We start from the raw sequence: 26,077 nt of genomic DNA, 5'->3' as shown, positions 1-26,077 counted from the left end.
TCACACTGGTTGAAGTTTGGGCTTTGGTGCATTTCACCTGTTATATACACCTACACATTTCAGGCCTCACAGGAAATATGATGGTATGTATAAATAAAAAGCTGAGTTAAGTGTCCTGTCAGAATACACATACTTTGGAAACAAATGAGACTCACTTTCATTCCAGACATACATTACCGCACATGCAAATTTCCCAAATGGTGGTTTAAGTTTAAGTTCCCATGAATTTGAGTAATGATAATAGACAGCCCCACATATATATATATATTTTGTTCTGTTTTGTTGTTTGTGTGGTGTCTGTGATTTAATAAAAAATTGCAGAGGCATTTATTAAATTATGCAAAACATTCAGCAGTTTTATTTTTCAATAAAAATGGCAAATCATCTTATCAAAAGTAAGATTTGTTTTATCAGAACAGCCACAATAATGATAGGACAGTCAGCTACTAATTTGCAAGTAGCCCTACTTACATCATCTTCATTTGGTAAAGTAGCTGTTGAACCAAGGACTACTGGAGGGAATGAAAAGAGCCACAGATGTTTTCTGAGAAGCTTTGGCGCAGTTGTTGTTTAAGTTAGTATAGCCATAGTCATCAGCACATTGGGACAGAATCATTTGTATACTAAAGCTTTTTAAAAAGCATGTAATAATCAAGCACTGAGCTCATAGGAATTGTTTTGTGCTCATATACAACATTTAATATGGTATCCAATGGAGTGCATGGTCAATTTTTAAAAAGCTGTGAGAATCTGAATACAGTTTTGTGTTACATTTATGATATTTTTGGCTAAAATCAAAGCACCTAATACTTAAAACAATTGAGAAAAGAGTTGTAAAAAAAGAGTTGAGAAAGGAGTTGTACAGTGCAGGATTAAGAAAGAGACTTTGTGCATATGAAAAATGCTGCCTTCTGTCTGACCACAGTCGTATCTGGAAAGAAATGCATCTGAAAAACTGGATATTCCAAATTCTTTGCTACATCATGAAAGCAGAACCGTGACAATTTCCATTCACACATTCAGCATAATTAATATGAATCAAATCCTCATTCCATGATTTAATTCAATTAAGGACATTGTCTATGCTAAGGCATTATAGCTTGCGTAATGCTGATGATTCCAAAGTTGTTTTAATGTGTCATTTTATTTTTATTTTATTTAATAATGGATAGTATAAAATACTAAACATTTTGAATGCTCTATGTATTTTTTTGTCATGATTGAAAAAAATAGCTAAGGACATTTTTCAATTTATTAAGAAAAAGTGTTGCTTAAAGTGTACACACTCATTCCACCCCTTGATTTATAAGTCCTTCTTTAATAATCAACTGCTTATGAGAGTGAAATTGTACTGGTGAAATGGGATTCTTATAATCACAGTGCACTATACCTTATATTAAGCCCTATCCTGGTAATTATGGAAAACTCACTTGTCTGTTATTTTACATGAGCTCTGTGTCTGAGCTTTATCTGTGGGGAATACAGAACAGGTGATGTCACGTGGTCATGTGCTCTCCTGCTGATGATGAAGTCCAGTGAGATACAGAGCATAATGAGATGCGTAGAGGAAAGGCTGGTAAATAAAACAGCTCACTTCACTCTGCACCCCTCTGTGTGGGGCCAGTCTGGCTGAAGATGACTCCTCTGTTTGTGTGGTCCCTGTTATACCCTGTGTCTAACCTCGCTACCCCGGCTCCTACCTGTTCTGTGCTAGGCCAATTTGAGCCAGGGTTCCATGCTGCTGGAGATCTCATCATTGGGGGGATTTTCCCAATGCACTACAGAGTGGAGCCACCAGACCAGAACTTTACTCACAAACCAGCTATTGTACAATGTCATGGGTGAGTTCAGAGTATTTCTGATACTGGTGCTTAACCTTCCTGTTCCTTAACAGAGCTACGTCACACTCCTTTCGTGGTCTCTGTGCAGATTTGACCCCAGATCTTTCCGCTGGGCCCAGACCATGAGGCTGGCTGTTGAAGAGATCAACCAGAGTCAGAACCTGCTGCCGAACCACACAGTGGGATATAAGATCTATGACTCCTGCACAACTCCTGTGACAGCACAGGGGGCGGTTCTGGCAGTTTTGAATGGACCTGGTAAAGTCAATGAATCTCTGTGTTCTGGTGCATCTCCTCTTTTGGCCGTGGTTGGAGAATCTGGATCTGCACAGTCCATTGTTCTCTCCAGGTCTCTGCAGCCCTTCAGTATTCCAATGGTGAGTGTATTCTGTAATGTATTTTTGACCATTCAGAAGACTTAAAGACGCAGGTCTTGCAGGATGATTTTTGTTTCATCAAACAACGTTTATACGTGTATAACATTTAATATTTCCACTACATTAAATTCACATTAGTAAATATAAACAATTATAAATTGTTGTAAAGTGAGTACAGATACAAGGTACAATACTGTAATAGCTGATGATTGATCAAAAAAACAACGCAATATTGTATAAATGTATTTTACACTGCACGCTTACATGTACAAATGTGTTGCAATATTTCCATTATTAATGTGAAAAACTTTGTTTTGGCTGTTATTTCTTGACATCTCTGCTGTTTATTATTTATTAATTGAAATAGAAGTGTTTTTAGGGCTGCACTTGGTTTGCTAATAATTGTTTTCCTATAATTTAATTTAATTTAATTTATGTCATTTACTGCATTCTTAAATACAATATTATGCTACAATTGTTTTTTGTATAGTCAAAAAGACAGTTGTTTCTTTAACTGTATTAGACAGTAGCAGTGATTTGGCTACATATGGCTACTTTGCGTTAAAAATAAATGGAAAAAGTAATGTCTTGCAGATTAGTTTTAACCCCTGAGACTGAAAAAGGCATAGTTGTCATTTTGCACTCACATGGCAGTCCAAAAGATCATTGATGCATCAGTATTTACAAATAAAAAATTCAATTTCACATAAACCTTGGATTCAAATTACATTTGTAGTAGTAATATTTATTTTATTTCAGAATAACTGATAACTGTGAATTACTGTATTGGGGAACTGGACCATAAGACGGTCTCTTCTGTTTTGCAGATCAGTTATTTTTCAACATGCTCATGTCTCAGCGACAGGAAAAAATTCCCAACATTTTTCAGAGTTGTCCCTAATGATGACTACCAGGTTAAAGCCATCGCTCGCCTTCTGCAGCAGTTTGGATGGACGTGGGTTGGTGTGGTCCTCGAGGATCATGACTATGGCAAGTTTGCTCTCCAGGGTCTCATGAAAGAAATCAAAAACACAGGTGTGTGCTTGGCCTACCACGAAATGATCCCCAAAGTGTACAGCCGAGAGAGAATCCTTGACATCCTTGATGTGATGAAACACTCCACTGCAAGGGTTGTGGTGGTGTTTTCTGTTGAGGGGGAGCTCTACCCGTTATTGAGAGAATATATGAATCAGAACATCACTGGGATTCAGTGGATCGCCAGTGAAGCCTGGGTAACAGCCTCCCTGTTCACGGGAAGTGAGTTTTACCCATTTTTGGGTGGCACCATAGGATTCGCCATCCGTAAAGGGAAGATTCCTGGACTCAGAAACTACCTGATGAGTGTGGACCCTCTGAGGTACCCCAGTAACCCCCTGGTGCATGAGCTGTGGGGTGCTTTGTATGGTTGCTCTCTCTACACCTCCAACAGCACGACCCAGGTCTCCTCCCAGCTGCCCCCCTGCTCAGGACAAGAGCCCCTGCAAGAGAAGCACTCTGCTTACCTAAACACTTCTAGCCCTCGTGTAGCCTACAATGTGTACAAAGCTGTGTACGCCATTGCTCACGCCCTGCACAGCCTCATCAGCTGTGAGCCTGGGAAAGGACCCTTCCAAAACTCCTCATGTGCTGATGCCACAAACATTCATCCATGGCAGGTAAATGTTTACATTGTAAACTGTATGAAATATTCTGTTTACTATTACATGTATTGTCCAGTGAATATCTACCTACACTCTATTGTATATTAATGGTATAAGTATGATAGATTTTGATGTATTTCATATTTAAAACGATTTAAGTTAAAATTAGGTTTAGAACCCACAGCCCACAGCAGCAGAATGAATTGGTACAGTATCTTTCCACCAGAGATGGCGTGTATAGTTCTTCTTCTTACTGCTCTCAGGTACCTTGTGATTCATCAGGTACCTGCAAGTTGCTTGGATGTTATCAGGGAAGTAATGCCTGTTCTCCAATGATTGCCCACTGCGCTACAGTGTGCTGTGACTTTAGCTGACAGCAAGTGTATCGGACCCCATTCCTCTCGCCTCAGCACTCCTGAGCAAATGCAATTGTTTTCACTGTGAGACGAGTCTAACATATAATTGCTGATTCCAAAATTAGGGTTGCTAAAAACACTTGTCTGAATTTGGGGCAGTTTATTTTTCCCAAATGAAAGTCCTCACAGAAGAGAAAGGAATAGTTTAATACTAATTTTGTAATTATATATTTGTGTAATATCTTGTATGTTTAATATGACAGTAAGGAAAAAATGCTTTACTGTCCAAAACGTAGATGTTTGTTTGTGTGTGTATATAATCAATCTTTCTTAATTTTCATCTCAAAGCTTCAGCACTATCTTCAGGAGGTCTCCTTCACCATTTCTGGAGAAGAGGTGAACTTTGATGAAAATGGGGATATTGTTCCATCTTATGATCTGATCAACTGGCAAAGAGGTGCAGCTGGAAATATTGAATTTGTCACTGTTGGAATGTTTGATGGTGCAAAGGAGGCTGGGAAGGAGCTCTTCATCCAGGAGGATGCGATCGTGTGGGCGGGCCATCAGAGTGAGGCAAGCTGCAAACACTGTGTATTTCAGTACATGCGATGCCATCTGTTGAAGTTCTGTAGGGTGAAGTGGCGGTAAGTGTTACTCTGAAGTCAATGAAACAACTCCAAATTGATCTACAAGCATACATCTGAGACCACCTCCGTGAGAGCTGGACAATTTATTTCTTATGCATTCATCTGAATCAATATCCCTGAGGAAAATCAAATATCTGTCAAAATACACCATCATGGATAGGTTTTATGACATATTTCACTTTTGCTATTTTGTGTGCAGTGCTGTTAAATCATCTGTGTTTAAACAGATGACAGATAGGTAGATAGAATTGTGCAGCAACATCTGGCTATATCAACCGAAAGGCAGGTAAAGGTCCATGATGTCTTATGAACAGAACAAAGTGTTTTCAGTAACACCTGGCTGTGTTCTGTCCCTTACAGGTGCTGGTGTCTGTGTGCAGTAACAGCTGTGCTCCAGGAAGCAGGAAGGCAGTCCGTCGTGGGGAGCCTCTTTGCTGCTTTGATTGTGTACCATGTGACAGCGGGAAGATTAGTAATAAGACAGGTAAAGACTCCATTTTATACACCCACGACAGTATGACAAGCAGACTGTTGTTGATTCTATTTAGTCCTGGCACTGTACTTGTGCATTTTAAGTCATATGTGTATGGTTCCTCTGACTTTGAGAGTTATTTTTATTGTTGTCTTGCCTTTGAGAAACTAATTTTCCTCATGGTGATAATAAAGAATATAGAATCTATCTTGTTACAAGATAACTTAGTATGATATATATATTTTTAAACTGTCTTGAAAATGGAAATAGTGATAGTTATTATGGTGATATTTCTGTTATCAATTTAATACATTATTATTGTTTATTGTGGTATGACCTTAACTTTAAGACTGCATATCTACAGGGCTAAAAGGTGCATGGTGGTTCTATTACATGGCCCTTTACATCTGTTCTTTGTAGTAATTGTTAAATCTATGCCTCTTTCTTATTAGATTCAATAGATTGCTCACCCTGTCCTGAAGATTTCTGGTCCAATGTGGCCAGAACAGAATGCATACCCAAAGCAGTTGAATACCTCACCCATGATGCAATGGGGCTGACCTTGACTGTTATAGCTGTAGTAGGAGCCTGCCTCACTATTGCTGTTCTGGCAGTGTTCCTCTACCACAGAAACACTCCAATTGTCAGAGTCAATAACTCAGAGCTGAGCTTCTTCATCCTGCTCTCTCTGATCCTGTGCTTCCTGTGTGCGCTGCTGTTCATTGGAGAGCCCACACCATGGTCCTGCATGCTGCGCCATACTGCCTTCAGCATCACTTTCTCCCTCTGCATCTCCTGTATCCTGGGGAAGACTCTGGTAGTTCTGGCTGCCTTCACAGCCACCAGGCCAGGAAACAACATCATGAAGTGGCTGGGACCCAAACAGCAGAGGGTCATCATCTCTGCCTGCACCTTTGTACAAGTGATAATCTGTGCAGTGTGGCTGATCACTGCCCCTCCATTCCCCTACAAAAACACCCAGTACCAAAGGTCCAGAATAATCCTGGAGTGCAGTGTAGGTTCTGACCGAGCCTTCTGGTGTGTTTTGGGATACATTGGGTTTCTGGCTGCTCTGTGCTTTGTCCTGGCATTTTTGGCTAGGAAGCTCCCAGGCAATTTTAATGAGGCCAAGTACATCACCTTCAGTATGTTGATCTTCTGTGCTGTGTGGCTGGCTTTTATACCAGCTTATGTCAGCTCACCTGGAAAGTTCACAGTAGCTGTGGAGATCTTTGCAATTCTCGCATCTAGTTTTGGTCTGCTACTGTGCTTATTTGCTCCAAAGTGTTATATAATTTTACTGAAGCCCCAGAAAAATACCAAACAACATCTCATGGGAAAAGTGGTTACCAAATAAAACAATGCATTTCATGAATGAAATTATGATTTTTCCCCCAAACCAATTCAGTTGTGCATAGCAGTGACAGGGGGGCATAAACTAAGAACTAAGCCTAAAATTTAACCTAAAGACAGATGTCAGTTAGTCAAGTGTAATGGGTGTAGATCATACTGTCAAAACAGTAGCATATGTTTCATCATAAGTACAAATAAAGAAGAAACCTCTTGTATTTCTACATCTGCATAATCAACTCCAGCTTTTCAGTTTGTGGGTTATTTATATTTTACGTGTGCCAATGACTGAAAATGTATGGTTTGCATTTATTTACATTATTTTTTTTATAATTGTATAATTTAGGGAGTGATACAATACATAACACATATAAAAATGTACAACAAAACAGCAAATACACACAAACTACAGAAGATGGAACAGAAGAGGAAAGAGACTGAGGGAGGTGAGCAGATAAGAAAAACCGAGGGTAGTCGTGCAAGGTGTCAAAGTAACTTCTGTGGAAAATTAAGTATTGCAATAGACAGGGGTCAGATTGTAAATACGCTTTGCTGATATATGTACTTTATTGATGGACATTCTGCCTAGTTAGTCAAAGTGGTGAACTGTTCCATATTTTCAATCTTCTTCAATATTTTTGAGTAGCGGTGCGAGATTGCGAGACTGAGAGTGAATCATTTAGCATAGCTGTTATGTATGTACAGATATTGTATTTTATATGAGGTTTTAGTGGTCTAGATGGGGATTTAAAACAGTATTGAAGTCATCACCAACGACTTTTTAAAGTTGAAGGATACAAAGCATACCCAATTAATCCAGTCAATTTTACATTTCTTGTGGCCTGTGTTTGAGAAATGATTTTTGTTGGAATAAGTTTGTCAGTCCACATTGTCTTCAGTTAATCTTGAATTTTCTTCCTTCTAATTGGAGACTTGATTCTGCAAATATTTTCTGAGGACATGCAGGAGAGGAGGAGAGCGATAAAGTCAAATTATATGAGGGCAGTCAAACGTTACTAAGGATCCATTCTTACATGGATACATATTTTAACATATATATATCATGTTTCTTTTTCCATTATTTGTTAATGTAAAAGGTTAATAAAAAAAAGAATTTTCATATTCCCACATTACCAGTGTTATCTATGCCACTGCTCTTCTCCATTTTTCCATTACTGTTTTTGGGCTAATTTGTTAGCTAGTTTTTTGTCACAATAGAGCTAACAGTGCGAGGACATCGTTACACTACTCGTAGAGCTAAATAATTATTTTCCTTTGGCTGTTGTAATAGGTCTTTTCTTGTTTTCACTGTCTACAGGACATAGCTCACTTACTGTGCGTTGCCTATGCTCGAATGACGTTTTTCAGTCAGGTTCACTTAATTTGTGAACAAATTCATGTTTGTTTGTTTAGTGCTGCACTGTGTGGACCAGAATTCTGTTGGTTTCACATTGTGACATATCACTTGCACTTGGTTTGCACTCCATGCACATACAGCAGGAGGGGTTCACTGGAAGATATGCAGGCGTGAGGGAGACCTCTGACACTACATGTGTGCTGTTCTCTTGCTTTTACTCTGTGTTGTTTGGTGCTCCCGATAATTAACTGTAGTAGAAAGGGAGCTTTACTACGGAGTGTAGTATTCATGCGTGGGAGACACTGTCCTCATGGAAAAGATTCATGTGGAAATGTTTTTATTGAACAAAACTGTAAACACACCTAGTTCAGTTTGAAATGGGCTGCCTTTGTAGTGAGCAAATCTTGGTGCAATTATGTCTGTCAGGAGTTTCACATATTACTCTGAATGAAATAAATTATTATAATTTCCCTGTTTGCTAAAAAATGTGAGCTTTTGCTCTTATCATCTTCTGACTCTGTGCATTACTCACAGAATCTGGCTTCACCTAAACATCCAGTGGTAGACCAACTCTACCATATATTAATTACTCTTCCTGCTATACAGGAAAATATCTTATTGTCCAAATATATAGATGTATTTACTAGCAGACAACCCTTTAAAGGATACCTTAAAGTAAAATTACTGTAGCTTTAAAGTAATGCAGACACAAGACTCAGATTAGACTCAAGACAAATTGCTTACTTTTACTGTTTCACGTAAGATGTTTACCACAGCCTTGTCAGTGGGGAGTGCAGACTATGTGATGTCATTTTTTTCTCCTGCTGCCAATGAAGTCCAGTGAGATACAGAACATAATGAGATGCATAGAGGAAGGCTGGCAAATAAAACGGCACTCTCCTCTCTGCACTCCTCTGTATGGGACCAGTCTGGCTGAAGATGACTCTGCTGTTTGTGTGGTCCCTGTTTTTTCCATTCTCCACCCTCACTGCTGCCAGCACAGCCAATTCTCCTCCTTGTTCTCTGCTGGGTCACTTTGAGCCAGGGTTCCAGGCTGATGGAGACCTCATCATCGGAGGAATTTTCCCTTTGCACTACAGAGTGGAGCCACCAGACTATGATTTTAGTCACAAACCAACAACTGCAGAATGTCAGGGGTGAGTTCAGAGCGCTTCTGATGCAAGTGGATAAGCTGTTCCTGTTCCCCACCAGAAAGCCATGTCACACTTCACTATTGGTCTCTATGCAGGTTTGATCCCAGGTCTTTCCGCTGGGCCCAGACCATGAGGCTGGCTGTTGAGGAGATTAATAAGAGTCCAAACCTGCTGCCAAACCTCACTCTGGGATACAAGATCTACGACTCCTGTGCAACCCCTCTGACAGCACAACGGGCAGCTCTAGCAGTCATGAATGGACCAGGGGAAGCTCACAGTCCTGTATGTTCTGGTGCATCTCCGGTTTTGGCCGTGGTTGGAGAATCTGGATCTGCACAGTCTGTTGTTGTCTCTAGAACTCTGCAGCCCTTCCGAATTCCAATGGTGTGTATATTCATTCAAGCTGTTACATTCAAGCTGTTATAAATGCCATTAATTGATGAAATGGACTGCTGAATCAAATGCAAGGACTCTTAAAAGATGACTTAGTCATCTGATATGGAAATCCATCTTCTTCTGTACTGACAGAGATATACTATCTCTTCTGCTGTCTCTTTATTTCAGTTTTATTTTGTTAGCGATGCCCTATGCCTCTAATCCTTTATTCTTAGTGCAGTGATAATTGACAGTTGAGTTTGTTTTTCCAGCAATGATACCTATTATATACACTGTGACTTTTTATCTCGTAGGTTGGTTTTTAATTTTTGTAATAAAGCCACTTTTGGTTGGGAAATTTTAGATCATGATTTTTTTATCTGTAAATTTTTCTGGGGTTGATTCCAGCTGTAGACTTTTGATTAACTCACCAGAAAGGTTGGTGGTAATCATTTTTATTCAGTCTATTTATTTAAATTGAACTGAGTTAAAGTGGTAATAATGGTAGCATTTACAAATGCTTGTAACACCCTAAATCTGATTAAGCCTGTCCTCATTATTTGCACTTCACTAGTACATCGTTATGAACCCCAAATCTTACAGTTATAGCATGGTAGCACAAAACAAACCTTTATGCAGTACAAGATATTTTTGAAGCCAATCAACTCAAGAAAATAAACCATTGCAATGCCAGTACAGATTGTACTCATATGGTCAAAATAATGATTGAATATGTTATACATTCTCATTCATACTGTGCACTTTCATGTTATACAGTTGTTTCTACTCTGTGTTTTGAACTGTAGGCATTATTTGCCTACAGTTCTGATATTTGTAGTTTAAGTATTGGAAGTAATTTGCAGTGAGGCATATATTTAGATATAGTTTAATGGCTATAAACAGAAGAGGATATTTATTTCTTAAAATATTAAATCCTGTTATTTTCTTTTCTTTCTTATTTGAGTATAACAGTTGTTTGTGTACTTTTCCAATTGTTAAAACTACATTGAGAATAGTGCTGTGCTGTCTGGGGAGCTTTCTGTATGCATTTGGCTATCCAGACATTTGCATAAATGTAAAATTCTCTTATGTACAAACAAACAAACAAAAAAATCATTGACATATCAACATTTATTGCAAGATATTCTACACTGGAATTTACCCCTGGGTTTGATGTATGCACGTTGTGCCTTTTGTGTTTTCCAGATCAGTTATTTTTCAACATGCTCATGTCTAAGCAATAGGAAGGAATTTCCAACATTTTTCAGAGTTGTTCCTAATGATGACTACCAGGTTAAAGCCATCGCTCACCTCCTGCAAAGATTTGGTTGGACGTGGGTTGGTGTGGTCCTCGAGGATCATGACTATGGCAGGTTCGCTCTTCAGGGTCTCATGAAGGAAATCAAAAACACAGGTGTGTGCTTGGCCTATCATGAAATGATCCCCAAAGTGTACAACCGTGACAGAGTACTTGAAATCCTGGATGTGATGAAGCGCTCAACTGCAAAAGTTGTGGTGGTTTTTTCTGGAGAAGGGGAATTCAACCCCTTTCTGAAAGAGTACATGGATCAGAATATCACTGGGATCCAGTGGATTGCCAGTGAAGCCTGGGTAACAGCTTCCCTGTTCACGGGAAGTGAGTTCTACCCATTTCTGGGTGGCACCATAGGATTTGCTATCCGGCAGGGGAAGGTTCCAGGTCTTAGAAACTATCTGACGAGCATGGACCCATTGAGGTACCCCAGTAACCCTCTGGTGCATGAGCTGTGGGGTGCTTTGTATGGTTGCTCTCTCTACACCTCCAACAACATGGCCCAGGTCTCCTCCCAGCTGCCTCCCTGCTCAGGGCAAGAGCCTCTGAAGGAGCAACACTCTGCCTACCTGAACACCTCCAGCCCTCGTGTATCCTACAATGTGTACAAAGCTGTGTACGCCATTGCTCACGCCCTGCACAGCCTCATCAGCTGTGAGCCTGGGAAAGGACCCTTCCAAAACTCCTCATGTGCTGATGCCACAAACATTCATCCGTGGGAGGTAAAAGTTCTGTTTTTTTTTTTTTTCAGAGGATTTTTTGTCTGTGTGTATTCTATTGTGTAAAATAAATCATGTGTGAGAAAACATTGAAGTGCAAATGCAGAATGTAGATCTATAGATTTTCACGTATCTTGTGACATGTGTGAAATACATTTAATTTAATATTTAATGTCTGGTTTCTCACAGATATGTGTATGATAACAAATTACTGCACTTTGCCCATTTTAAGAAATGCTCTCACATGAATATTTTAACGCATTATTAGAATGAATATTTTTAAAATGAGATTTCTTTGCTACATTTTTATGTAAAGCCATAAATAGTGTAAAATGTGAAAATGTGGCAATGTTTTTGCATCTTCTGCATCTTATTGATATACTTTATTTCTGCATGATCTTCCGGTGAGAACATTTTCAATTAAAGATAAGAAAAATAATACAACTGCTGCGTAAACATTTTTTTCCATCAGTCATTTTCATCAGTCTTTCCTATAATCCTCAATCTTTCCAAATTTTCAACTCAAAGCTGCAGCACTATCTTCAGGAAGTCTCCTTCACCATTTCTGGAGAAGAGGTGAACTTTGATGCAAATGGGGATTCTATTCCATCTTATGATCTGATCAACTGGCAAAGAGGTGCAGCTGGAAATATTGAGTTTGTCACTGTTGGAATGTTCAATGGTGCAAAGGAGGCTGGGAAGGAGCTCTTCATCCAGGAGGATGCGATCGTGTGGGCGGGCCATCAGAGTGAGGCAAGCTGCAAACACTGTGTATTTCAGTACATGCGATGCCATCTGTTGAAGTTCTGTAGGGTGAAGTGGCGGTAAGTGTTACTCTTAGGTCAATGCAACCACCTCTGTGTGAGCTGGACATAACGCATTCTTTGACTCCAATGTATCCAGCTGCTGCAATGTCCCCAAAGAATAAATATACATCAATACACAACATCATTAACATATTTTATCTTATATTTTAGTGTCCAGAAAGAATTTCAATTTTGCACACCACCTGTACATTAAATGTAGATGAACAATGACAGTCTCTTGGACATGCACAGGCATGTAGTTACAGTCCAGCCAAAAGGTAGCAAGGGTCAGAATCAGTCTCACAGACAGTTGAAGGTGTTTACATTAACATCAGGTTATGCTTCCCATGGACAGGTGGTGGTGTCTGTGTGCAGTGACAGCTGTGCTCCAGGAAGCAGGAAGGCAGTCCGTCGTGGGGAGCCTCTGTGCTGCTTTGATTGTGTACCATGTGACAATGGCAAGATTAGTAATAAAACCGGTGAGATCTCTACTTTTCAAACAATATATTTTCTTTAACGAATGTATATAGTTTCCTTTTAATAATTTTCATTTCCCTCCCTATTTCTCTGTAGATTCAATAGATTGCTCACCTTGTCCTGAAGATTACTGGTCCAATCAGGCCAGAACAGAATGCATACCTAAAGCAGTTGAATACCTCACCCATGATGCAATGGGGCTGACCCTGACTGTTATAGCTGTGATAGGAGCCTGCCTCACTATCGCTGTTCTGGCAGTGTTCCTCTACCACAGAAACACTCCAATTGTCAGAGTCAATAACTCAGAGCTGAGCTTCTTCATCCTGCTCTCTCTGACCCTGTGCTTCCTGTGTGCACTGGTGTTCATTGGAGAGCCCACACCATGGTCCTGCATGCTGCGCCATACTGCCTTCAGCATCACTTTCTCCCTCTGCATCTCCTGTATCCTGGGGAAGACTCTGGTGGTTCTGGCTGCCTTCACAGCCACCAGGCCAGGAAACAACATCATGAAGTGGCTAGGACCCAAACAGCAGAGGGTCATCATCTCTGCCTGCACCTTTGTACAAGTGATAATCTGTGCAGTGTGGCTGATCACTGCCCCTCCATTCCCCTACAAAAACACACGGTATCAACGGTCCAGAATAATCCTAGAGTGCAGTGTGGGTTCTTACCAGGCTTTCTGGTGTGTTCTGGGGTATATTGGGCTTCTGGCTGCTCTATGTTTTGTCTTGGCCTTTCTTGCCAGGAAGCTCCCAGGCAATTTTAATGAGGCCAAGTATATCACTTTCAGTATGCTGATATTCTGTGCCGTGTGGCTGGCTTTCATACCAGCTTATGTCAGCTCACCTGGAAAGTTCACAGTAGCTGTGGAAATCTTTGCAATTCTCGCATCTAGTTTTGGTCTGCTTCTGTGTTTATTTGCTCCAAAATGTTATATAATTTTACTGAAACCACATAAAAATACCAAACAGCACCTCATGGGAAGAGTGGTTACCAAATAAAATTTCCAGGTTCTTCATGAAAATTTGAATTTTATTCCCAATATTAAAGACAGGACTGGAATGACATGATGTATTATCAGGGACATTTTAACATATTGATTTGATAGTGTATTTATTATACTTTCATTAGTTTGGACCTGTCTATTTCATATTCAGGAAAACACTTTTTTATAACAATGTTTTACTAATATGCTGTCATTGTACAGTATATTGTGTGTATAATATGTGAGAATGAATAAGATCAATTTTGGGTACTGACATTAGATACAGTGCAAATAAAAATGCATTCAATAATTTATCTCTGAAACTAATGTATATATTCAGCTGCAGAGTATTTAAAAAACTGGTAACCTCTTTTTACTAATACATATACAAACCCACAAATGATTCAGTGATACTGTGCATGTATTTATGTATTTATAAAATCCTTCTAAATTAATATTACAGTATACAAGTATAGCTGTGCAACATGAGTGAATCATTTATTTATTTATTTATTTATTTGTGTCCATTAAATCCAACTACCAACTTTGTCCTCACAGTGGTGGTTTCTGAGGGGGTATAACTCTTTAATTATCTAACATGTTCTTAACATATTGAAATATGAATACAAATCACATAATAGCAATGTGACATTAATTACATGTGATAAAAAACTGAGTACTTTTTGCTGTTATCAAATGTAAATTATCGAATGTACCAAAATATTATTGATGCGCCTCTTCATTTGTTGGAGTCAAACAGCATCTTGTTTTCTACTTTGTTCATGTAGCCAAAAACAGTACATACACTCTAACGCATGACGGTAGGAACTTTTGTATGAATTTTTTTAGAAAGGCGCTATTAAATCTCTAAGATAAACGGTTGTAACATCATTGAAATGCAAGTCAATTCAGGAAATTAATTGAAACTCGTTTCATGAACTGAAATATCCTCACAGAAAATAATGGCTGTATTCCAATTCATTAATTGAACTTCAATTCATGTCCTGAATACACACATACATATAATTGATGTACTGTGTTTCATATCATATCTTTACCGATTAATAGACATTTTATCTGTGTAGCTAGTTATTTGGGCAATACTTGAGCACAGCACAAGCGTTGCTTCTATTTCTTGTTGGTAGCTTCTATGGCAAGGTGCATGTTGACTCAAGGGCCACCTACATCGCAAGCTAACTAGTTAGCTAATTCTGTTTTCAGCTAGTTGGCTCACTAACTGATAGATGGTTAGCCAGCAAATTTTATATTCAGCCAGTTGGCTAACAGGTGAGTTAAATTATGGCTTGTTAGCTAAATCACTAGCCCGCTACAAGATATGTTTAACAGGCCAGATATGCTGAACAGGCATATTATATTATAGATATACAGTTATATTATAGATATAATATAAAATAATTATATATATATATATATATATATATATATATATATATATATATATATATATATATATATATATATATATATATATATTTATAACTGGCCTGTGATCCAAATCATTCAGTACCATCGATTACCAATATTTATATATCCTGTGTACAGTAGGTAGGCCTCTACAGTCCCCAAAGCTTCACACCAGTATACACTATTTTATGCAAGGAGGTGGTCTTGCATTTCCTGTTATAAAAGTCTGACTGAAAAATTGTTCAGTAGCCTTCAAAATCCAGAGAGGTTTTATTCATAATATCTGGAGAGTGAAGATTAGTTTATTGTCTGTATATTTTCTGTGTCCCTGCTGTTCTGTGGAGTGCTCCAGTATGTATGTTTTCTTGTAGAGGGTCTTATGAAGAGCACTCTTAAGCATAATTGCTATAGCTTTTCAGTAATGAGGGCTTAGTCATGCAACGGAAAACTCACCTGTCTGTTATTTAACATGAGCTCTACACCTCAGCTTTGTCTATGGGGAGTGCAGAGCAGGTGATGTCATGTGCTCTCCTTCTGACGATGAAGTCCAGTGAGATACAGAGCATAATGAGATGCATAGAGGAAAGGCTGGTGTATAAAATGGCACTCTCCTCTCTGCACTCCTCTGTGTGGGACCAGTCTGGCTGAAGATGACTCCTCTGTTTGTGTGGTCCCTGTTATACACAGTCTCTGCCCTCACTGCTGCCAGCACAGCCCCTGTTCCATCCTGTTCTCTGCTGGGTCACTTTGAGCCAGGGTTCCAGGCTGATGGAGACTTCATCATTGGAGGGATCTTCCCCCTGCATTACAACATGGAGATGCCAGACCGGAACTACACTTACAAACCTGGCGCTGTACAGTGTAATGGGTAAGTTTGGTGTGACTGATACTTATTTCTATTCTTTTGTTTGCCTGTTTTTCCAGGACAACAATCACTGCTTACGTTTCATATCCTACTGAATGCAATTTGATGTCAGAGTGCAACAGCAAAGTCTGGATCCCCAAGAACTCCAAGTCACTGCTACCACAACTGTCCTCCAGTCTGCAAGAGTGATCCATGTCAACGTCTGCTGTTGGTCTCTGTGTAGATTTGATCCCAGATCTTTCCGCTGGGCTCAGACCATGAGGCTGGCTGTTGAGGAGGTCAACCAGAGTCAGAACCTGCTGCCGAACCTCACTCTGGGATACAAGATCTATGACTCCTGCGCATACCCCTTGACAGGGCAGCGGGCTGCTCTGGCGGTTTTGAATGGACCAGGTGAAGCCTACAGCGCTATGTGTGCCGGTGCTTCCCCTCTTTTAGCCATAGTTGGGGAATCTGGGTCTGCACAATCCATTGTCGTCTCCAGAACTCTCCAGCCCTTCAGAATTCCAATGGTATGTGTTCTCTGAGCTGCATGAATGTTTGTTTGGATTAGTAACTAAAATAGATGGAAATTTTTTCTGGATTTTCTGCTTTAAAATATTTGCACTGCATACACTTTACATGACAGACTTAATATTGATAGGTATGCAGTGAAGAGTTAAGACCAATATTACATGGAGATTAATACATACAAAATGGTATGAATTATTGACATAAAGTGAATTGGCAACCCATTTAAAAAGAAAGGTAATCTGAAAACTTTAAAATCTGAAAAGTTATTTTGCTGTCTGTGTTTCAAACTGATTAACAAATTACCAAACTGATTCTATAATATTAGAATTGACAGGCTTGTTAAGGAGAACAAAAGCTTAATACTTCACAATACATTCTGAGTAGGATTTCAAAAATGCCTAATGATTTTCCAGGGTTAGAGAGCGTTTTATTTTGTGTTTGTATTTTCTGATATTTCAATATTTGATCTGTGCTAGGCATTTGAACTACTGAATGGTTTGCATAGTTTTAGTAACAGTAAAATCAAGTACTTATGTGTATGTTTATATAAAAAACATATTGACAATTTAAGAATGCAGCGATGCTAATGTATTGAGTAGCTGTGGATATATGCATTTATTTGCTAACAATGGCTTTGACAGAAGGCAAACTAGAAATTGAGATATTTCACAATGTTTTTATTTTTCTGAATGAGTTGAAGGCTATTGTTGAGATAGGTTAAACTAATTTAAAACTAATTTAAAACTTGTTTTTCAGATCAGCTATTTTTCATCCTGTGCCTGTTTCAGCAACAGGAGAGACTATCCAACATTCTTCCGAGTAATTCCTAATGATGACTACCAAGTGAAAGCCATTGCTCAACTTTTGCAGCACTTTGGCTGGACATGGATTGGAGTAATCAATGGGGACCATGAATATGGAAGATTTGCTTTACAGGGTCTCCTGAGGGAGATCAAAAACACTAGTGTGTGCTTAGCCTACCACCAAATGATCCCTTTGCTCTATAACCGCAAGAGAGCGCTTGAAATTATTGATGTAATGAGGCACTCAACAGCAAGGGTGGTTGTTGTCTTTTCTGCTGAGGGAGAAATGACCCCCTTTTTGAAAGACTACATGGAACAGAATGTCACTGGGATCCAATGGATTGCCAGTGAAGCCTGGGTAACAGCTTCTGTGTTCACAGGCAGTGAGTACTACCCAATTTTGGGTGGCACCATTGGGTTTGGCATCCGTCAAGGGAAGATTCCTGGACTTAGAAACTACCTGACGAGTGTGGACCCATTGAGGTACCCAAATAACCCACTGGTGCATGAGCTGTGGGGTGCTTTGTACGGTTGCTCTCTCTACCCCTCCAACAGCACAGCCCAGGCATCCTCCCAGCTACCTCCCTGCTCAGGGCAAGAGCCCCTGCAAGAGAAGCACTCTGCCTACATGAACACCTCCAGCCCTCGCATATCCTACAATGTGTACAAAGCTGTGTATGCCATTGCTCACGCCCTGCACAACCTGGTCAGCTGTGAGCCTGGGGAAGGACCCTTCCAAAACTCCACATGTGCTGATACTACAAGCATTTATCCATGGCAGGTAAAAGTTCACAATGAAAACTGTTGAACAGACTTTGTGCTAACATTAAGATCAACTCTTCTATGTTTATTGTACTTTTTCCTTTTAAGAACAGATATTAAATATAATGTTCAAATGCCCTGTAATGTTATATTGGTTGTATTAGGTTAACTAGGCTATATTTTAGAAAATATTAGAAATTTTATTTTCCAATTATCATCCATCCAATGATTTAATCTTACTTAATATTATTTTGTTATTGTACTTACCCCATTATATCATATCACCCCAAATATGAGGTGGTCCTGATTTTAAGGTAAGAAGCATATATATAGAAGTAAATATTTTTGAAAAAAAATAATATGCATTTTCTCGGCCAAAATTTTTCTCTAACTACCATGACTTTAAGCATTGTTCCTCTTTACCTCCAGTCCCCCGCATGGATAGTGAGGTTGTTCCATTCCAAGACAGCAAAATTAATTATTGGATTTGTATGAGAGTTAGATTGCTGTGGATTATGGAGCAACTGTATGAAAGAATTTAAGATTAGCTTCTATAATTGCTTTTTTAAAAAAATAATTCTTTTTGTAGATTACAACTTTACTAAAGGCTAGGAAAACTTGTTTTTAACCACTTTCATGCACACCCTTTTGGATTTGCCAATTGGACATTGTCATCCCTTATCTTGGTGACCACTGTATTCATGCAGGAGTGTGGGATGGAGGGTGTAGTGAATGAAATTCCTCCAATACACTCACATACAGTGCCAACACAACTATTTTTCACACTGCAAGTCACCTTGTGACTTAGTCACTGCAAGTGAACTAAGTGCATTTTGGAGCATTGCAGCTTCATGACTTCACTAACATCATCTGCACAGCCTGCAGGTGCCTGGAAAGAGCAGCCCCTGCCAACATACCCACTCCTATCCCCAGCGGAATAAAGGCATTTTGTTCCACCACAGTCATCAGCTGATGACAGTTGTGAGCGATCCCCTGACCAAACAGCTCAGCTTGCACTCAAAGCATGCACCTAACTACTGACATGCTCAGAATGGCAGAAAATTATCTTCATCTGGCATCACAGCAGGCCCTCAATACCTTATAACTGCCCTTCACTTTTGGTATTTTCTATGTGCTCTCTGAAAGGGGGGTTATCTGTTTTTCTACCCCTATACAACTCCCGAATGTGCATTTTGTCCACTGGTGTCCATGGCCCAACTTTTTGTTGCTTAGCATCACCTTTTTTCAGTGAATATAGCGCAAAGTAAAGAAAGAGGTGTTCCTCTATAGTTTATAAATGTTTTCTTCAACTATTCAATAGTAATAATGGTTATAAATGTATTAACCATGTAACAATCCATTCTTGTTTATTGGCTTTGTTAATAAAAGGGTAAAACAATTATAATTTGTAATCATGTACAGTATAAATATTTAACTTGTGATGATATAAGGCAAAACTCTCTTCAAAGAAAACATGACTAATATCCTTTACTTTAAAAAGTGTGCAGGTACATTTTTTTTTACTTTTGATTCTCATTTCAAAGCTTCAGCACTATCTTCAGGAAGTCTCCTTCACTATTTCTGGAGAAGAGGTGAACTTTGATGCACAAGGGGATTCTATTCCATCTTATGATCTGATCAACTGGCAAAGAGGTGCAGGTGGAAATATTGAGTTTGTCAATGTGGGAATGTTTGATGGTGCAAAGGAGGCTGGGAAGGAGCTCTTCATCCAGGAGGATGCGATCGTGTGGGCGGGCCATCAGAGTGAGGCAAGCTGCAAACACTGTGTATTTCAGTACATGCGATGCCATCTGTTGAAGTTCTGTAGGGTGAAGTGGCGGTAAGTGTTACTCTTAGGTCAATGAAAACAACTCTGCATTGATCAACAGACACCCAACTGGAACGACCTCTGTGAGAGCTTGTAACAATATTCAACTGCTGCAGTGCCCGTGAAGAAAAATATAGCATATATTATTAAAATAATACATTTAATCACAGATATAATTTATTATTGATTTTTAGTATGCTCAAATTGTTCTAGTGAATTTAATGATTGAAATTATCTAATTATCTCGATTTTGCATCAGTAAAACCAATTTTATTACTGCTGCTTCTCACTGAGAACATCTGCAATGTGAGCAGGATAATGGAGAGTCATATATTCACAAGTGAACAACAGTTTATTTCTTGCAACACATTTATTCATTTATGTGTGGTAAAGGAAGTTTAATGTAACCTTAAAGTGACTATGACAGTTCTGGAGTCAGGTTAATCATTCTTATTCGATTCGATTCTGAATTTATTTTCCGGAGTCCAGTCGTTCCAATGGCTGGCTTTGCATTTTGGTATTTGTAAAAATAATGGAAAAAATAATAACAGTTAGAAAGCCTTAACCAAAGCAAGGCTTTTCAGCAAAAAGTTGCTGCTCTAAATCAATGAGATATAAGAAGATATTACCAATTTAGGACAGCTGAAGCATGTTTATCAATTGTTGCAGATTTAGTGAATGCCAGGAGAAGTATTTCTTCATTAGAACAATTTTTCACAGTACAGTGTCAGCCCATTACAGTTTAATTAAAATGCATACATTTAATAGCTGATTGTAATGCTCTCAGATAATCTCCTTTTTGCATGTGAAAGGAGGAGGTCAAATCAAATCAGCAACATTTCATGCATGCAAGCATTTATTATTCTTATGTTATCTTTATATTGTAAACTAATACAAAGTTTCAAATGTATTATTATGCAATTTTATTTTTCTGATATACAAATATTATTATAATTACCACTATGTACTACTGTTGCTACTATATACTCCTTACACAATAAGAGACAAAAATGCCATGAGCAATCCTCTGTGAACTGAATTGTATGCAATTTTGTTATCATTTAATGTCTAATAGAAATGATTCAGGTGTTAAAATGGGAACCTGATGATTTAACAGGTGAGGAGTTCATTAGAGGGCTATATAGGCATCTTATAACTGAACACAGACATGAAAATGCAAAACTATACCTTTAATTCAACAGCAGTGATAGCCATTTGTTATTGTGGCCTCTAATGTTGTTCCACAAACATTTTAATTATATATCAAACTGAAATGGTGCATTATGATGTATGATGTATGTCTCTGCACAGTACAGAATGTGTCAATATGCTTACTGTGATTAATATATTACAGAGACAAAATATATTTTATAGTTTAGCCAAAATATGTAATCATTTTTATGGATATCTCCATAGTTTCCATGCATTTAATCACATGAAATGTATTTTCTACATTTCTTATATTTGTATTTCTTAGATGTAAATGAGTGATGGTCTTATGTATACAGTTATCTCCAGTTTTGTGTGAGATGTGGTTATGTTCTCTCACAAGCAGGTATAAGCGTGTAGTGGCAGTCTCAGGTCAAGATGTTTGCATTAACACCTGGCTGTGTTCTGTCCCTTACAGGTGCTGGTGTCTGTGTGTAGTGACAGCTGTGCTCCAGGAAGCAGGAAGGCAGTCCGTCGTGGGGAGCCTCTGTGCTGCTTTGATTGTGTGCCATGTGACAGCGGGAAGATTAGTAATAAGACAGGTGAGATCTGCACTTTTTTACTAAAGATTTCTCTATACTTTTATGTTTGTAATTTTTGTTTCTGTGCCTCTCCTTTAGATTCAATAGATTGCTCACTTTGTCCTGAAGATTACTGGTCCAATCAGGCCAGAACAGAATGCATACCCAAAGCAGTTGAATACCTCACCCATGATGCAATGGGGCTGACCTTGACTGTTATAGCTGTGGTAGGAGCCTGCCTCACTATTGCTGTTCTGGCAGTGTTCCTCTACCACAGAAACACTCCAATTGTCAGAGTCAATAACTCAGAGCTGAGCTTCTTCATCCTGCTCTCTCTGACCCTGTGCTTCTTGTGTGCACTGGTGTTCATTGGAGAGCCCACACCATGGTCCTGCATGCTGCGCCATACTGCCTTCAGCATCACTTTCTCCCTCTGCATCTCCTGCATCCTGGGGAAGACTCTGGTGGTTCTGGCTGCCTTCACAGCCACCAGGCCAGGAAACAACATCATGAAGTGGCTGGGACCCAAACAGCAGAGGGTCATCATCTCTGCCTGCACCTTTGTACAAGTGATAATCTGTGCAGTGTGGCTGATCACTGCCCCTCCATTCCCCTACAAAAACACACGGTATCAACGGTCCAGAATAATCCTAGAGTGCAGTGTGGGTTCTGACCAGGCTTTCTGGTGTGTTCTGGGGTATATTGGGCTTCTGGCTGCTCTATGTTTTGTCTTGGCCTTTCTTGCCAGGAAGCTCCCAGGCAATTTTAACGAAGCCAAGTATATCACCTTCAGTATGCTGATCTTCTGTGCCGTGTGGCTGGCTTTCATACCAGCTTATGTCAGCTCACCTGGAAAGTTCACCGTAGCTGTGGAAATCTTTGCAATTCTAGCATCTAGTTTTGGTCTGCTTCTGTGTTTATTTGCTCCAAAGTGTTATATAATTTTGCTGAAACCACATAAAAATACCAAACAACATCTCATGGGAAAGGACAGGTAGTTTCTAAGAGAATAATTATTATTTTTTCATTTAAAAAAAATTTGAGTTTTCACACAGATGTCAATAACTTCCACTACTGTAGATGAAGATTACCTCTTTACTGTCATGTAAACAGATGTGCAGATTTCAGTGAATACAGAATACATTTCTTATTCCTTTGATTAAATTTCAGTCTGTCTAGCAGTTTGTAGAAATATGTCACCATTAAAATACGAACACTGATGCAAAATGTGTATTTTTATCTTGTATTTAAACTTCTGAAAGTTCACAATTCACAATTACACAAAGAGTGTTCTAAAATTTAACTTTAATTAATTTACTGTTCTGGAGTATGGTTCAAATGCAATATTCATTTAGCGTTTTGCTTTACATGTTTAGTCTTTGGGACAACACAGCAGCATTAGTTACACACATTTGACAAACATGTACGAACATGCTCCTGATGAGCACTAGGGTAAAGAAAGAATAACACATTTTCTCGCAGAATAACAGGAGGACCCTGGTACATGAGAGCTTATCAGAGGATCTGATTATTCCACATGGCAAGGCTGGGCGCTGACACTGGCACAGAGAGACTGATTTCACACAGATGCCATGGAGAACAAAGCCCCCTGCCAGTTATTGTTGCTGGAGGGCAGTCAGAGTCAGTCTGTCTCTTGGGGAAATTTACTTCAGTTTTCTGCCGTACAGTACACATCATAGCCTTGTTGCTGCTGTTGAACATCTTGTTTTGTTTTCAGGGCTGCAAGGGTAAAGGGATTTTTTCTTGTTTTGTGTGTGTGTGTGGGGGGGGGGGGCTTGTTGTTGTACAGCCCAGTGAATAAGACTGTATGCGTGCGACATCCCACATGTTAAGAATATTTGTTTATTCACCAGTGGTACCCTTCCAAACATGCAAATGGAGGTAGTTTTTAATTCAGTTCTTAACATCATGCAAACACAGTGTTATCGTCCACTGTAAACCCCTTTACTATTTGTCAGAGTTCATGCACCATGTACTACACTAAACACACAATAATCAGTAACATGGTATTTGGCACATAGCATTCTTCAGTACAACAGGAATCTAAGGGATCATAAGGAAAGGGTTTGCACCCTTGAATTGATATCAGGGTCTATTTCTTGAATATCCATAGGAAAAAAAAAATAATAATGCTGATGTGATGGACAAATTAACTTTTTATTCATTATTAGTCTTTAATTATTCAGTTTTGTTTGTTATTTACGTTTAACTTAAAATTATGTCATAGAAGTATATCTATGGGAATTTTACTTTTTACAATTATTTTACATTTTGTGGCCTTAAACTGCCTTCATACAGAATGCAAAAATGTGAAGTCCAAGCCAATATTATATAAAGGACAAGAGCCACACAAGTGGTGCTGTGGCTACAATCCTGCAGTGCACAGAGACATGTAAAATGGATCAGGAAGCTCTAATTATTTCAAATTCTGTGGTTGCAGTATAACATCTAGTTGCATTCAGTCAATGATAATGGTACTGAGAGGTAACCATTTACTTTAACTTTTAGGCACATACTGCTACATTGGTGCATCCATTGTTCAGACACCCTTATCCTCAAATTCTCAAAACTCAAATTTCCTTCGGGATTAATAAAGTATTTCTTATTCTTATTCTTATTCTTATCCAGAACTACTTATATAGCATATTTATTCCATTTATAGAGGTGATTATTTACTGCAGCGATTTGGGTTAAGTCCCTGGCTCAAGAGTACAACAGTAGTGCCCCATCTGGAAATCACACTTCATGTGTGACGTCTGAGATATCACCAATCAGCAATAACTGTCTTTCTCCGTGACTCAACATGGATTATAGTTAGCTAGATATCAACTTGATATGAATAGATACTCGATTGTTAGCTAAAAAAAATAGACACATCAAAATATTTCTACCAAAAATACATGTAAAATAAATTCAGATTTAAAAACGTTTAGTGGGGGTAATATAGACAAAGCCCACTTCACTGTGGGAAGAGTACTGCGCTTGTCCTTTGCATTCTTCAGCACTCTTTCATCAGTGCAGAGGTTGTTGTGGTGAGGCGAAGTTATACACACAGTCAGACTACCTTTTAATTACCCTGCTCTGGAGAATGTTTAAGTCCTTCCATATGTTGCCATTGTACTCTACCTGGTCACATGTGAGCTTGGTTTCCTGAAATGGGAAAGCCAGAATTTTTATAAAGTATGTACAATATTTAACAAGATAATTTGTTAACCCTAATTCATGAAATATACTCCAGGTCTCCAAATAAAAAAAATGCTTTCATTTCTGTAGAGACAGTCTTGACAAATTCCACTCACTCATACTATCCAAGCAAAGCACATCAAATTTACTGATGATATATAAAATTGAACCAATAAATAGACAGTTGTGACTTGTAAATAACCATGAGCATGTAGGCTTTAGATACAGTTAGGGTTTAGTTTTTGACATACCTTACAGAATGAATAATGCATAGGTGGTTCAGTCAGAGAAAGCTGTCGCTGCAGAGCAGAATTGCAGCTGCATGCCCACTGACTGGTTCACTAACAATGCGAGTGGAAAATTAATAAAGATGCAATATTTATATGAAGAACAGCCATGGGTCTGTAGCCTGGTGATTTTAATTACAATTGAATAATAATAATGTCTTTGCCAAGATACTATGCTGTAATGACATTATCAAAAAGTAATGTCATGTTTTGGATATGTTGAATAAATATGAACATTTTGACAGCGTATCTGAGACTACTGACATCCTTACAATGTTTCAGGACAACGTGACAAAAAACATAACATCCTAATATTAATGCGAGAAACATTTTGTTGTCTGGGAATAATCAAGAAAATTAGAGGTATAGCAGTGTGTGTAGACATTTACATTTAGCATGTAGTATTCTAGCAAGCAGCCATTGTTTGAGTTACACATTAGTATTCAGCATCTAGAAATTTAGTGATACACCATGTAGTTTGGTATGCTAGTCATTAATATTTTAACAAAACATATATACACATAGACTTCAAGCATCAATACAATGGTAAATTCTAATAAATGCACCCGTCTAGCTAGCTAAAATAAATCTTGGCCCTAGTTTTAATTCTAATGGTTTAAACTAAATTCATTTAGTTTTAATTTAAAAAAAGACCTTGCTCAAACTCACTGATGGCCATGAAAGTTGGGCTGATAGGTAGCACTGTCACACCCGCTTCCAGTCAACCAGCTCAGCCACGCCCAGCTCAACCCGCTCAGCCACGCCCAGTTCAACCTGGCTCAACCACACCCA

The 26,077-nt window shown here is 38.8% G+C and overlaps 4 protein-coding genes across 4 annotated transcripts in view; 3 read left to right on the top strand and 1 right to left on the bottom strand.

Moving 5' to 3' along the window:
• LOC118782752 (extracellular calcium-sensing receptor-like) overlaps positions 1 to 26,077 on the bottom strand; it is a 77,225-nt gene that overhangs the window by 36,595 nt on the left and 14,553 nt on the right. The window lies entirely within an intron of this gene.
• Positions 1,723 to 6,690, top strand: LOC118782768 (extracellular calcium-sensing receptor-like). The gene is made up of 6 exons (XM_036536313.1): positions 1,723 to 1,841; positions 1,930 to 2,218; positions 3,046 to 3,873; positions 4,563 to 4,787; positions 5,222 to 5,345; positions 5,786 to 6,690. Exons 1-6 carry the CDS (start codon positions 1,774 to 1,776, stop codon positions 6,688 to 6,690), a joined length of 2,439 nt encoding a protein of 812 aa, XP_036392206.1. The 5' UTR covers positions 1,723 to 1,773.
• On the top strand, positions 9,082 to 13,884 carry LOC118782769 (extracellular calcium-sensing receptor-like). Its single transcript, XM_036536314.1, has 6 exons — positions 9,082 to 9,197; positions 9,290 to 9,578; positions 10,776 to 11,603; positions 12,129 to 12,353; positions 12,762 to 12,885; positions 12,980 to 13,884. The coding sequence occupies exons 2-6, from the start codon at positions 9,324 to 9,326 to the stop codon at positions 13,882 to 13,884; spliced, it is 2,337 nt and encodes a 778-aa protein (XP_036392207.1). The 5' UTR covers positions 9,082 to 9,197; positions 9,290 to 9,323.
• Positions 16,046 to 22,792, top strand: LOC118782770 (extracellular calcium-sensing receptor). Its single transcript, XM_036536315.1, has 6 exons — positions 16,046 to 16,161; positions 16,382 to 16,670; positions 17,428 to 18,255; positions 19,781 to 20,005; positions 21,692 to 21,815; positions 21,894 to 22,792. Exons 1-6 carry the CDS (start codon positions 16,106 to 16,108, stop codon positions 22,790 to 22,792), a joined length of 2,421 nt encoding a protein of 806 aa, XP_036392208.1. The 5' UTR covers positions 16,046 to 16,105.

This window comes from Megalops cyprinoides, chromosome 9, assembly GCF_013368585.1.
Source record: "Megalops cyprinoides isolate fMegCyp1 chromosome 9, fMegCyp1.pri, whole genome shotgun sequence".
In the NCBI taxonomy this organism is placed as follows: domain Eukaryota; kingdom Metazoa; phylum Chordata; class Actinopteri; order Elopiformes; family Megalopidae; genus Megalops; species Megalops cyprinoides.
Note: the sequence above shows the minus strand (reverse complement) of the source record. Positions and strands in the feature narration are given on the sequence as shown.

What these genes read in the sequence shown, in the direction of transcription:
- LOC118782768 (XM_036536313.1), top strand. Translation starts at nt 1,774, where the DNA reads ATGCACTACAGAGTGGAGCCACCAGACCAGAACTTTACTCACAAACCA. An exon ending in GCTATTGTACAATGTCATGG is followed by an intron (nt 1,842 to 1,929) that starts GTGAGTTCAGAG and finishes GTCTCTGTGCAG; the next exon opens with ATTTGACCCCAGATCTTTCC. An exon ending in AGCCCTTCAGTATTCCAATG is followed by an intron (nt 2,219 to 3,045) that starts GTGAGTGTATTC and finishes TCTGTTTTGCAG; the next exon opens with ATCAGTTATTTTTCAACATG.
- LOC118782769 (XM_036536314.1), top strand. Translation starts at nt 9,324, where the DNA reads ATGAGGCTGGCTGTTGAGGAGATTAATAAGAGTCCAAACCTGCTGCCA. An exon ending in AGCCCTTCCGAATTCCAATG is followed by an intron (nt 9,579 to 10,775) that starts GTGTGTATATTC and finishes TGTGTTTTCCAG; the next exon opens with ATCAGTTATTTTTCAACATG. An exon ending in GGGCGGGCCATCAGAGTGAG is followed by an intron (nt 12,354 to 12,761) that starts GCAAGCTGCAAA and finishes TCCCATGGACAG; the next exon opens with GTGGTGGTGTCTGTGTGCAG.
- LOC118782770 (XM_036536315.1), top strand. Translation starts at nt 16,106, where the DNA reads ATGGAGATGCCAGACCGGAACTACACTTACAAACCTGGCGCTGTACAG. An exon ending in CAAGCATTTATCCATGGCAG is followed by an intron (nt 18,256 to 19,780) that starts GTAAAAGTTCAC and finishes CTCATTTCAAAG; the next exon opens with CTTCAGCACTATCTTCAGGA. An exon ending in GGGCGGGCCATCAGAGTGAG is followed by an intron (nt 20,006 to 21,691) that starts GCAAGCTGCAAA and finishes TGTCCCTTACAG; the next exon opens with GTGCTGGTGTCTGTGTGTAG.